Here is a 12,787-nt window from a genome sequence, read left to right on the forward strand (position 1 = left end):
TTTTTTTTTTTTTTTTTTTTTTCGTCTCTCACGTAATTTTTCTTTTGTCTGTCTGTTTGTTTTTTTCTCTTTTTTTTTTCTTTTTCTTTTTTCTTTTTTTATCTTTATTTTTCCCCACAGCAAAAGAAAAAAGACGGATTAAATATATATATGTATATAAATAAATAAAAATAAAAATAAAAATAAATCAAATTAATCAATTAATAGAACTTCACTCATGGGTTGCGTTTATTCTTCTTCCTTTACCGACGATTAAAGCTCCAGTCTTGGAATGCCTACTTTCCCCTTATCCAGCCCAAACTTCGCCACATTATCCGGGGAATTTTCCCAATTGTCCTGTGCCGGGGGAAGGTAGGACCGCATCAACTGCCGATAATCGGTGATCTTTCTCGTCTGTAGATATAAGTGGTGGAGATTCCAAATCCCCACAACTCGGGCGTGTTTAGTACAATCTACGAAATAAGCGATCTATACAGAGTACCACCGTCCATCACTCATTGGATGATTTACGTTTGGGTCATGAGGATTTAAACTCCACGGCATCCCGAATCGGTATTCATCCACGTTTGTCAGATTTGAAGGAAGTATGTATACCAACATATGAACATGGGAAGCGAGACATGCCGTTCTCAAAATAGAATCTTTTTAAGAATGTATTCAAATTGACCGAACTTGTTATCGAGAACGAAGAAGAAGACGGAGTCACAGATATAGTGTTGTATCCATGTAGATCTCAAGGTCGGGTGAGAAGCACCTTTAAGCTCGGAGTCCAGAGTTTACAAACCAGTTAGCCTAGCCACCTCTCAATTCACCTGTGCTAAGCTATATAGTACTGGGATCATGATACGGAGTATCGAGGTCACGATTGGGGCGGCTAAGACCTTTGCCGGAAGTTCTGGGGGGAAGGCGGTGACGTTCGACACCTCTACCGGATGGTTGTACTCTGCCGCATCAGTATTGATATATCCGATCACACTACCTTAAGACCAATCTTAGTGCTAACTGAGTGATTTCTGGAGTTACTACACCCACCAACTACTGCAGCTGTGCAACGGGCTTCTTCCACAGTCACAGCATGCTCGCTGTGAACCGTTGCATCGTCTCAATGCATATGCGCCCCGATTATCTACTACATCCTTATCACGTTATCCAGCTCGTGTAGTGGATTCAGGTCACCATCCTAAGCCAACTTGCCCTCCAGCTGAAGCATGGTTCCACTTGTGATTGTTCGTTGAAGATAGTTTGGATTGCCGGACGTCCGCTTACAGTCCATCTTCCAGTGGGTTCCTAATTTAATTGACTTTGAAATACGCAAGCCTAAGAGGCATTATCTATCGGCACTATGTCTCAGTCTTTAGGCCGCGAGTGTCACCGTAACGTCAGTCCCGATGCTTCCTTAGTACTGGTTGGGATCCGAGGTTGTGGAAAGCGCTCGTTGGGCTTTGTTGCTGCAACGGTGTTGAAAAGACGCTTCATCACCGAGGATCACTATTTCAAGCAGGTTACTGGGCTAACGCGACATGAGTACCTTAAGCGCTTTGGGAGCCAGGAGTTCCAAAAGCGTGATATCGAGGTTCTTAAGATGATGCTGGACAAACATCGATCGGGCTGCGTAATCGAATGCGGTCTGGGGAGCCTTACTCGTCCCGTGCAGGAATACCTTCGTTTGTATTCATTGACCAATCCTGTGGTGTATGTGGTTCGTGATATGGCCCGCATTCAGACTCTTTTGGGATTGGAAGATCAAGCTGTTAAATTGCTTTGTGAAGGGGACCCCCTACATCGGATGTGCTCGAATTTTGAATTCTATAATATCGAGGACCGTTCCAGCATGTCACCTCAACTCGACGAAGTAACACCCGACCGTCGATCAGCCGGGTATTCGTTCAAGCTCAAAGAAGCTAAAGAGGACTTTACTCGGTTTGTGCGGTTTATTACTGGTGCAGATGTCAACCATTCGAGTTATGACTCCCCCTTCGTACTGCTGGAAACCCCTCCTGAAAACCGTTCCTTCACACATGCTATCTTCGTTCGATCCTCTGAAATGATTCAGGAGGGTGTCGACTTGTGCGAGCTCGAGTCAGGAGGAGACGCTATCGAGCTTTGTGTGGATCGTTGGGATACAGAGATGGCGAGTACTGTGAGCAAGCAGGTTTCTTTACTCCGCAGGAGTGCTCGCACGCCGATTATCTTCTCAATCGACGCCTCAACATCCGGAATTGGCAGCGGTACACTCTCCCCGGCACAGCTGCGCAGCCTCTACTTCGAAATCGTGGAACACGGCTTGCGACTAGCGGTAGAATACCTGGCCATAGACCTCGATCAAGACAAATCGTTGTTGGCCGAAACCAGTCGTAATAGGGGCATGACCAAGATTATTGGCCAGCATATATTCAAGCCTTCATCCAGTGTAATGTGGGATGACGAATCGTGCCTGTCTGTCTACCTTGAAGCCGAGAAGCTCGGTTGTCAGCTCGTTCGCATTCTCAGAGTAGCAGCGGAGCGCGAAGATAACGCGGCTGTCGCCAAATTCACAAACAAAATTCACTCTCTACCGGGTGAACATCCGCCTATCATTGCCTACAACGTAGGCAGCCTTGGACGAACATCCCAGGTGTTCAATTCAACACTCACTTCTGTCACTCACCCAGCGATTAGGCGCCCCACAAGCAATAGAATAGACCCTCTGATTACTTCACGGGATGCGGTACAGGCGTTGTTTCAAAGCTATGTGCTGGACCCTCTGCAGTTTTATATACTGGGGGCTAGCGTGGCCTACAGTCTCTCCCCAGCTATGTACAATGCTGCTTTCCATCACTGTGGCATGAGCCACACCTACAGTATTCCCGCATCTCCCTCTCTCACGGCTTTAGACAAGCTGGGCCGAGACCCGCATTTCGGAGGTGCTAGTGTTGTCCAACCATGGAGGGTGGAGGTCTTCCAGAAGCTCTCCTCGAAAAGTCGACATGCAGAGGCAATCGGAGCGATTAACACGATTATGCCTTTGCGGGCGCGAGCCGATGGGACGATGTTCCCTCTGCAAGAGCAGGCTAGCCGTCGCAATCAGGCGGGGCCCGTACTGGGTTGGTACGGTGAGAATACAGATTGGGTGGGAATCATGACCTGCATGAATCGCAATCTTTCCCCACGTAACGCCATTAGTCCATTGAAGACGACCGGGTTGGTAATTGGAGCGGGCGGCATGGGGCGTGCTGCCATTTATGCCATGCTTCGTCTAGGATGTCGCAAGATCTTCATATACAACCGCACCTTATCCCGTGCCGAGAATGTAGCCCGTCACTTTAATTCATGGGCTGCCTCGCAGGTTGGTTCTACAAAAGTGGTGCATGTGCTGAAGTCATTGCAAGATGAGTGGCCGTCAGATACTTGTCATCCGTGTTTGATTGCGTCCTGTGTACCTGCCGACCCGGACCAAGATGAACCTCCAGCAAACTTCGAGATGCCGATGCAATGGCTTGAGAGTCCTACTGGTGGGGTGGTCTTAGAGGTAGGTCTTTCTCTCCCTCGTTTTTCTCCATTCTTCTCTCCCACCCCTCAGCGACTCTACTAATGACCAAATAATAATGAACTTACTGAATCCTGGACATAGTTTGCATACAAACCCCTAGAGACCCCGCTCTTACGTCAAATGCGTCGTTTCCGTAGTGAAACTGGACGGCCGTGGGTTCTGGTAGATGGACTCGACAACGTCATTGAGCAGGCCATCGCTCAGTTTGAGCTGCTGACGGGACGGAAAGCGCCACGGCGACTGATGACTCTGGAAGCACTTCGGAATTATGTCGGGGAGCATGGACGATTTGACGAGGAAACAGTTCAGGCGCGACTTGACGGGGTCTAGTAGCGCGCGGTCGTGGGTCGGCCGTGAAGAGGCTTGATATGCATCGCCTATCGAATGTATCATTATGTATTTCGTACTACAGAACCATAGACTGTACACGGATAAAATTACAATACTAAGACCAACCATATTGTAATTTCAAATCCCAGGCTCCCCGGGTGGCAGCGATCACGTGCGCCGAAGTGGACTGCGAGCCGCCGATTCAACAATCAGGACAATTACGGACGCGCGTTCAAACATCTCCTTGGAGTATATGCAACCTTTGCATCTGAATCCAGCAATGGCTCACTGTTTTGCTCAACTGCACCACTGAAAATGGCCATTAAGAAGGTGCCGAGACTCCCTTATCGCAGAGGCTCTCAATCCTCCGAAGATGACTTCTTCGATATCCCTGACGAACCATGCCTCGCAATCGCCAAACGGCAACTCCGACGCGTTCGGACATGGGTGATCTTCGCCTTCCTCGTCTGCTTTTTAGTGTGGCTCCGGCGGGAGCGTCCCCAACCCGCGGCCCTGTCTCATATAAATTACGATTCAGTGGATTGGTCCCGTTATGCCTATAGCCAGTATGCGACCTCTAGCGCCTATCTGTGCAACGCTGTCATGGTGTTCGAAGCCCTGCAACGGCTAGGAAGTCGGGCACAACGAGTATTATTCTTCCCTGAAGATTGGGATGTCAGTGTCGAAAGCGAGCGTGATAGGGATAGCCAATTGTTGGCGATGGCAAGAGATCAGTACAATGTGATGCTGATTCCCATCACCTTGGAGACTATCAAACCGGGGGCAGGTGTGTTGTGGCAACCGAAAATTATTGAGGTAAAAGCAAGGGCTAATGTGGTTTACATTTCTTGACAGGATCTGGAGAATCATGGGATAAGAGTATCTCTAAATTACTAGCCTTCGGCGAGAGCGAGTACGATCGGATAATCCACCTTGACTCCGACGCCAACATTCTACAGAACATGGATGAGCTATTTTTCCTTCCTCCGACCAAGGTTGCGATGCCGCGGGCGTACTGGGGGCTTCCGGATACCAAGCAACTGTCGTCTCTGCTAATTGTGATCGAACCGTCCTACAATGAATACAATGCTCTGATGGAGGCGGCGCTTCCGGCTATGTACGGACAAAAAGCGGTCAATACATCATCGACACAGAGATACGACATGGAGTTATTGAACGAACGTTATGCCGATTCCGCCACCGTGCTTCCGCATCGCCAGTACGGCTTAGTGAGTGGCGAATTCCGCACAGAGGACCATAGAAATTTCCTGGGCAATGACTATGAAGTCTGGGATCCGGATAAAGTGCTATCAGAAGCCAAACTTGTGCATTTTTCAGACTGGCCTTTGCCTAAACCATGGGTTCTGTGGCCGCAGAATTTGCTGGCTGAGATGTTGCCCAAGTGTAAACACAACCCTGGCACAGCACAAGAAAGTGGGTGTCGTGATCGAGAGGTGTGGAAGAGTATCTATCATGACTTCCGGCGGCGGCGAAAGGTTTGTGCTGCTGCATCCTTACTTCGGCATACGACTTTATTAACAGAGCAATTAGGACATCTGCAAACTTTTAAGTTATCCGGCCCCTGATTGGCCTCCACCGGAGCATTCTGAGTCTTCCGGCTCAAATGAATCTGTATAATGCATATTTGATAGAGCATGATCGGCGTTGATGGGTTTACACACGGGCCAGCATTATATGGAATTCAGATAGACTGTCCCATTTTATCATAATAAATAGCCGTAGAATCCACCCTGCATTTAGGGAACAGGTGCATTCCCAACTGACCTCACCTCATTCTTGTTAAATAAATAGGGGTGGGTATCAAGGTTTCAACTGGTATGGCAGCATACTTGGGCTTGGGGATTAAACAAATATGCCTGAAGATGAGACATAAGGAAAAGGAGGGGCAACCGTTTCATTTTGAGAAACAACAATCGACCCTTTGCTCTCCTTATCATATCTGCACTAAAGCCATGATGATATTAACGGGTCGCAGAAGACGTGGCATCGCAACGATCCTGTCGCTTGTCTTATGCCACTCAGCTGCGAGTAGTTCTGGTCCGACGGAAGATCTGTTCACTTTCAGCTGTTTGCCATTGACAACCCAACGGTCTGATCCGATCATATCCCCGGGAAAACCCTCCTCACACACACACGTAGTTGTAGGGGGCACAGCTTTTCAGAGGCTGATGACAACCGACACCGCGAGAAATGCCAACGACACAACCTGTGAGCTTGCGATAGACCGGAGCAATTACTGGATTCCTCAATTATATCATCAGACGCGAGATGGGTTTGAAACAATCGAATTTGAGAACAGCGTATGTTGTAAACTATAGTGGAGGATTCCCGGACGGCAACTGACATAGTAAACCAGGCTATTTATTATTTCAACAGAGCATGCGATTATTCCCCGAACGCAACATCCTGCGATGGTACAAAATACCCGCTGGCGCCACCCCCCGGGCTACGCGTAGTTGCTGGGGATTTATTTCTCCGGTCAGAGGTTCTGGATCGAGCAGTTTAAGGTGCAAAAGCTGATGTTATCATAGAACGTATAACGAGACGAATTTCGCACAGCGGGCCATCTCCCACATGTGCATGAAGGATGATGGAACTTCAAGCGAAACAAAACATCTTCCACAGCAGTCATGTCTGAAATTGCGATCGCAAGTATTCTTCCCCTCATGCTGGGATGGGAAAGCCCTCGATAGTCCAGACCATCAGAGCCACGTGAGTGAAGCATCGACGGTTATGACATGCTCTAGACTGAGATTAAATTAGATGGCCTATCCCGCGGTTGGGGATTATAATCAGGGTGTTTGCCCGGAGACCCATCCGGTGGCAGTGTACTCGATATTCGTGGAATTCTTCTTTAACACGGAGCCCTTTCCGGACTATGAGAATTGGGTGTACGCTATGGGCGACCCCACAGGGTATGGTCTGCATGGAGATTTCCTCAACGGCTGGACAGACCAGAACGCACTGCAGAATGCTATGGCGACATGTACCGGCCTGGAGGGGCTGAACGATCCGGAATGTTCGATCACAAACAACCAAACGAGGGCACTGACTCCAATCACACATGCTTTGGATGTACCTCCTCCGTTGGAGCAATTGGGTCAGCATGGGCCTCTTTCCAAACTGCCAGGTAATAATCCGATCACGGGATCACACGAGCTGCAGTGACCGATGAGACATTGAGTTCTCTGCTCAACTTTTTTGCAACAAATCTCTCAAGACCATCGCACTCTCAAATACGAGATCTTGATTAATAATGCATTAGCACATTCTGAAGATCCATATTGGACAGCCTAGCTAGCCGTATGAATCCGCCAGTCTTAACTGTGTTGCGATCGCTCTTCGGACATTCCCACGGTTATATGATAAGAAGTAAACTGTTTCAAGACAGGCCACACCACTCGCAAGAGCTCTGCAGGATATGTGCTGTCGATTATGAATAAGTTTTAGTCCAGATAGTGCAGCGTAACTCGCCAATCAATTCACATATCCCATTCCCTTCCTCCACCATCTCCAAACACCGCGATCTTCCATTAGGCTTCCGAACTCCTTGACTGTCTCGACCTCTTCCAGACCAGCGACAGAATCTCTCCCTCCATGCTCTGATCGTCCATTACTTTTGCCATCCCGCTGTTTCTTATTCTCATTCCGATTCTGACGATCTTTCTCAAGAAGTCCAGGCCTAGCCACTAGCTGGAAATCCTTATATCTCAGATTCCGCACCACGCTCACCCATGCCTCAACAGCTTCCTTCTCTTTCGATTCCACATACATGATTCCAGGAATCCCACCAGAGCGAAGGAGTGCAAAGCAATTGTGAGCGGATGCAGCTTGTTTCAGCGCAGCAACCTTCTTGCGGGAGGTAATGTGGTGGGTGCGGATGAGGGCGTTATAGAGCATTGTTACATCTGTTTTCTTCCTCTTGATTTTAAGTCTCAGGGTCTCGGAGGGAATTGAGCGGTATCATCGTGGCTAGTAAGATAATAAATAGGGTCGCCCTATCTCACATTTCTGGTGTTGTTTGGTAGGGGAGACGGGTGACCCCAACAACACAATCAATCAATATAAATTTAATTAAATCTACCCGTGATTTCACTGGGCAGTGCCAGCGGATAACCAAAATAGGTATAGCGTACGTTGGAACTTAAACTGGTACAAATACTTATGTACGGAGTACGGACAATCTGGAAGACCGAGAGCTATGGCGGGTCTTAAATAGTAAATAGGACCAGGCACCGACAGTATAGATCTAGACATGTTTCACTATAAGTTGGTACATACAAATATTATTTATTACCCGCGCCAGTGGAAAAAGTTTGTGGCTCACTGGGAGGTAAATGTGGGCCTCGTCTCTCGTATACAGTATACTCATATACCGTACCTAATCACCTGACGCCCGGCCCCACCTGACGCCCCATTTTTTGATATACACCGACTTTTCGATACTTTTCAAATCATTATAACTCTGTCAATATGGCTTCAATTGAGGTAGCGATAGCTGAGATCGAAAGCCTAAAGCCAGGAGAGAAGATAAATTATATAAAAACTGTCAAAAAGTATAGTATAAGCAGGTCTATACTATCTCGATATTATTGTGGTATCCAATATACTTGAGCAGAGTAATATAATAATTAACAAATTCTTAACAATGAGCAGACTAAAATACTTATAAAATAGATCAATAATTTAACTAATAAAGGTCTTTCCCCTATACTTAAGATACTACGAAACTTCGCTAAGGAAATTACTGGAAAAAAGTCAGGAAAATAGTGGCCAACTCGATTTTTAAAAATATATAATAATTAGCTTACTGTCTGTTATATAACTGGGATTAATTTCTAATATAAGTAAGCTGATTCAGTATATAAATACTTACTTTACTTTAAGTTAATAGTTAAGAAGCTTAAGAAATATAATATATAGTCTGAAGATATATATAATATAGATAAGAAAGGCTTTCTTATTAGAGTATTATTAAAAGGTAAAAGAATTTTTTCTTGTTCTAAATTTAAGTAGAGAGAGTTTAAGTAATACCTTTAGAATAGAAATAAAGAATAGATTACTATAATTGCTTATATCTCTGTAGATAGAAATTTTCTTTTCCCGAGTCTTATATATCAAGCTGTCTCAAGTAATATATAGGATTTCTGGTTTCAGGATTTTAATTCTGAGTATTATATATATTTTTTTATATTATTCTCTAGTGGCTGGATAAATAATAATATTGGATATACCTGGCTTACTAATATCTTTAATCGAGAAATAAAGAAAAAGACTCGAAGGTATTAAAGGCTTCTAATTTTTGATAGCCACAGATCTTATATAATAATAAAGTTTATTAATTTTTATAATAAAAATAAGATTCTTTTGGCTATCTATCTATTTTATTTTATATATATACTGTAGCTGCTGGATATTAGTATCTTTGGTTCTTTGTCTACAGTGTATAGTGCTGAATTGGAGCAATTTTTATATAATTATCAAGGAATAAGTTATATTATAAAATAAGATTTCTTTTAGCTCTTTTGGTCAGTGTAGAATACTGCTTTATTAAAGAAAAATATTAAAAGTATATAGAATTCTGTTGGTTTATATTCTTGGAATTCTGAAAGGATATTAATATATTTTATTAAAAAAAATAGTACTAGACTATTATCTAGTAATTTATCTAATTCTGTCCTAAGTATAGAAAATTAGAGATATATTGAAAGACTTTTTTAGTAGACAATTTCTGATATCTATAATAAAAAGGCTCAAAAGCTCAGTTCTATTATGTACTCTCTTTCTATCAAAAATATTCTGCTTAAGCTGTGTTGTTCAGATTTTAAAAAGGTCTTGAAAAATAAGCAGAAAAAATATTAGTATAGAAAATTATTTCTATTTGATTTATATACTTTGGAAGATAGTAATATAATTTTTTACTTATCTAATAAGATTTAAAAAGCTCGGAATCTTTAGGCTTAGAAAGATAAAGCTATATAACTTAATAAAACTGTTAAGTAAGATAGAAAGCTTTGTCAGAAATAGAAAAAGAAAGAAAAGCAGCTTTTAATAGAAGAATACAAGAGAATCCGAGTTTTAAATAAGGAGATATATAAGTAGATAAATATTTAAAAGCAGTACTAAAGAGAAGAAGAAAAGCTTATTAAAAAAGCTAATCTATAGCTTCAAAATAATATAAATCAGACTGCTAAAGATAAGACTAAGGTCCCTATACTGTCAACTCCAAAAATTAGAAAGGATATTAGTAATTAAAATAAGGTTGTTGTTGCAGAGGCTTTATATAGTATAAATTGTTGGGGTAGGTAGATCTGTCTGTCTGTATATTTTCGGGATTATTAAAATAGTTATATAGATTTTATATAGTTCAAATATTAAATTACCAAGAAATCATACAATAGTAAACAATATATGTGGTTGTAGAGCTTTATCTTTAACTCTGGTTTTCATAGGAAATCGGGCGTCAGGTGGAGGCGGGCGTCAGGTGATCAGGTACGGTATGTATCGAGTCCACTAATAGCAAATGTAGTTTACCTACCTAAGAAGCACCGTGCTAGTATTTATACTAGCTACAATCACTCACTATCGCCTACTATCACCATACTTTTCCCACTCGGCATTCCCAAGCCATGCTGTCATTCCCCTTCCCTTACTAATAATATCATCCCGTTACCTACTACTACCTACCTTAAGGTAGTTAGGTTCGCGCTTCCGCTCTTGTCGACGAGAAATTCCGTGCATGCCCACCAGAAGATGTACGCCAAGATATGCCAATCCCACCACTCCTGCAATGACTGAATATGCAATCTTCGCATTTAAAGGAGCACCGGGATGCAAGCGGAAAGCAAGGCCTGCATTGATAGTACCAGGAAGAGGAACCTGAGAGACCAGCTTAGGCACTGGAGGGAAACGGCCTCGCCCCGAGCGAGGGGATAAGGTCACATTACGAGAGGAAGCCGAGTAGAGGATGAACATATTAGCCCTAGTCATCTGCGATCATTGGCCTAGTCCGACCCAGTGTAGGGTATTTGAGGCCTTCCTATTCACCTATCTTTTTGTTCCTGATTCCTTTGTTATGCCCGACCATATTACCTCTCCAAAGATATTGCCTAAAATGGTAATGCAGTGAATACTCGGGTACCTACTTAGGCAACCATTATTCAATGAAGAATATCCTATCGTGATCAAAGGGAGAGAAGACCACGGGTCGTTGGCTCAAGGCAGTGCAAACTGTCCAGTTACCTTTGGTCAATACATGTGGATTGTTCGAATATCGCTAGACAGACGAGTGAAACGCCGTGGACTTGGGGTCATGGAAGAAAGGGGACCTACAGAGCCCTAGCACTGCAGATATAGCCGTATAGTGAAGTGAGGCTGCATAGTCATTATTAGGATGGTATTTCTCTATCCTTCTGGTGAATTTAGGCAAGGAACACTGTCATTTTATATCATACCACCCTTAGAATGAGACGCAGTGCTTGCCTTTAGTCTAATTATTACACTTTTGCGTACTGAACTCGAGGGTTTCAGCCGGAAACCCGATTCCTCATAGTTCAGCTGCACAACCCTTGGTTGCCATCGAATCCTTAATCCAAGGAGGGCCATGGCATATAATTTGTGTTTTAGTACATTTTAAAAATAGAGATACTTCGTCACATGGAACATCCAAACATAAGAGGGTTAAGGATCATCCAAAACCTTCGAAAATGCTTGTATAGGGTGGCTTTGATTGAGCCACGGTTCCGCCCCGTATTGGTGACCCGGAAGCCCTAGCCCCTGGGAGGAGGGGTGATTATGATTTGTCAAGCTATACGGGATTATATCAATAGTATAATGTACTGTCTGGAAAAGTATATATCCAATAGCTTTCAGTCCGGCGTTTATTTCGGCTGATAAGTCTCTATGGGAGTGACTCAAACACAGCAAGCATTTTTTTTTGTCAAGTATAAACCAATTGTACACTGGCTGAAAAGGTAGTTAGCTGATCTCCAATCTGCCTGTGCCATGAACCTATCCGTGAGTCAGATGCTGCCTTCTTTAATTAAAGTACATCGTAGACTGCGCCGCCTTCACCGTGACTCATGAAACCAGGGAATCCAAAATCTTATTGTTCTGTGGCTTGATGAGGACTACAAATCTCTAAGGATTCTGACAATGATGTAGTGAAATTGTTCGACGGATGCTATGATTTGGATTCTACATGTTGATAATTCACTGAGACATAGAGTTGGTTCGCTTTTGTTGGCAACTATTGATACGTTCTTATATATTTAATCTACGCATAGGTAGCCTGTTGATTTGTGTCTTTGGTATACTATTAGGGTAGTTTTGAGTTAGCACAGAATCGAATATTATATAGGAATGTTTGTCTCATTGCAATTGAGATTGTGGCACTATCCAATTATTACGCCCCATCTGATCGCCAAGGATCATATTGCTAGTGGACGGACGAGTATAGACTTGGATATTGTCTTGATTAGACCCTTGATTCCAGTTAAGGAGAGTTTTAGCTTGGAGGGACAGCAGTTGCGAGATGGGAGGCAATATATGATGGAGGCTTTACTGGGACTGATGGTTATGGACAATATAAAATGTTATTGACTATGCCATTGGCATCTATACAGGGTTTGAGTAGTTAAATACGTACATAGTGACTAGACCACGATCCTTCAACGGAGCAAAGTAGTCCCGTACAGCGGGGATGCGTATCCTACTAGTGAAGTTGATATGGATTTAGGACTTGTTTGCAGTTACATTTACACCAGGCCAGTGAGTGGAATCATATGGATTGTATAGTATGGAGCTACTTGGCGGTATGATCAAGATAGTATTGCGGTTGAGTGTGAGCACTGAAGCAAGGCAATTATGATACATGGATTAATGACGTCGACTACTGTTCAAAAAGAA

General features: G+C 43.7%; 5 protein-coding genes across 5 annotated transcripts; 3 read left to right on the forward strand and 2 right to left on the reverse strand.

The window, feature by feature from the left end:
- Positions 1–938: 938 nt before the first annotated feature.
- BDV38DRAFT_233955 (repressor protein) lies at positions 939–3,978 on the forward strand. The gene is made up of 2 exons (XM_032053183.1): positions 939–3,508; positions 3,611–3,978. The coding sequence occupies exons 1-2, from the start codon at positions 1,343–1,345 to the stop codon at positions 3,857–3,859; spliced, it is 2,415 nt and encodes an 804-aa protein (XP_031918798.1). The 5' UTR covers positions 939–1,342; the 3' UTR covers positions 3,860–3,978.
- A 103-nt stretch (positions 3,979–4,081) lies between these two features.
- On the forward strand, positions 4,082–5,597 carry BDV38DRAFT_92860 (nucleotide-diphospho-sugar transferase). Its single transcript, XM_032064141.1, has 3 exons — positions 4,082–4,646; positions 4,715–5,355; positions 5,411–5,597. Exons 1-3 carry the CDS (start codon positions 4,175–4,177, stop codon positions 5,495–5,497), a joined length of 1,200 nt encoding a protein of 399 aa, XP_031918799.1. The 5' UTR covers positions 4,082–4,174; the 3' UTR covers positions 5,498–5,597.
- Positions 5,598–5,835: 238 nt separating this feature from the next.
- On the forward strand, positions 5,836–7,048 carry BDV38DRAFT_267418 (DUF1996 domain-containing protein; the record flags this gene model as incomplete). Its single annotated transcript, XM_032056584.1, has 4 exons — positions 5,836–6,180; positions 6,237–6,358; positions 6,412–6,592; positions 6,644–7,048. 4 exons carry the CDS (start codon positions 5,836–5,838, stop codon positions 7,046–7,048), a joined length of 1,053 nt encoding a protein of 350 aa, XP_031918800.1.
- A 309-nt stretch (positions 7,049–7,357) lies between these two features.
- On the reverse strand, positions 7,358–7,780 carry BDV38DRAFT_277555 (uncharacterized protein; the record flags this gene model as incomplete). Its single annotated transcript, XM_032058514.1, has 1 exon — positions 7,358–7,780. One exon carries the CDS (start codon positions 7,778–7,780, stop codon positions 7,358–7,360), a length of 423 nt encoding a protein of 140 aa, XP_031918801.1.
- Positions 7,781–10,468: 2,688 nt separating this feature from the next.
- On the reverse strand, positions 10,469–11,096 carry BDV38DRAFT_92897 (uncharacterized protein). Its single transcript, XM_032064142.1, has one exon. It carries the CDS (start codon positions 10,868–10,870, stop codon positions 10,550–10,552), a length of 321 nt encoding a protein of 106 aa, XP_031918802.1. The 5' UTR covers positions 10,871–11,096; the 3' UTR covers positions 10,469–10,549.
- Between the last annotated feature and the right edge of the window lie 1,691 nt (positions 11,097–12,787).

The sequence above is a fragment of the Aspergillus pseudotamarii genome (genome assembly GCF_009193445.1).
Source record: "Aspergillus pseudotamarii strain CBS 117625 unplaced genomic scaffold BDV38scaffold_3, whole genome shotgun sequence".
Lineage (NCBI taxonomy): Eukaryota > Fungi > Ascomycota > Eurotiomycetes > Eurotiales > Aspergillaceae > Aspergillus > Aspergillus pseudotamarii.

Coding starts and splice junctions, on each gene's coding strand:
- BDV38DRAFT_233955 (XM_032053183.1), top strand. CDS start 1,343: ATGTCTCAGTCTTTAGGCCGCGAGTGTCACCGTAACGTCAGTCCCGAT. Junction 3,509..3,610: donor CTGGTGGGGTGGTCTTAGAG/GTAGGTCTTTCT, acceptor TCCTGGACATAG/TTTGCATACAAACCCCTAGA.
- BDV38DRAFT_92897 (XM_032064142.1), bottom strand. CDS start 10,870: ATGACTAGGGCTAATATGTTCATCCTCTACTCGGCTTCCTCTCGTAAT.
- BDV38DRAFT_92860 (XM_032064141.1), top strand. CDS start 4,175: ATGGCCATTAAGAAGGTGCCGAGACTCCCTTATCGCAGAGGCTCTCAA. Junction 4,647..4,714: donor GACTATCAAACCGGGGGCAG/GTGTGTTGTGGC, acceptor ATTTCTTGACAG/GATCTGGAGAATCATGGGAT. Junction 5,356..5,410: donor ACTTCCGGCGGCGGCGAAAG/GTTTGTGCTGCT, acceptor CAGAGCAATTAG/GACATCTGCAAACTTTTAAG.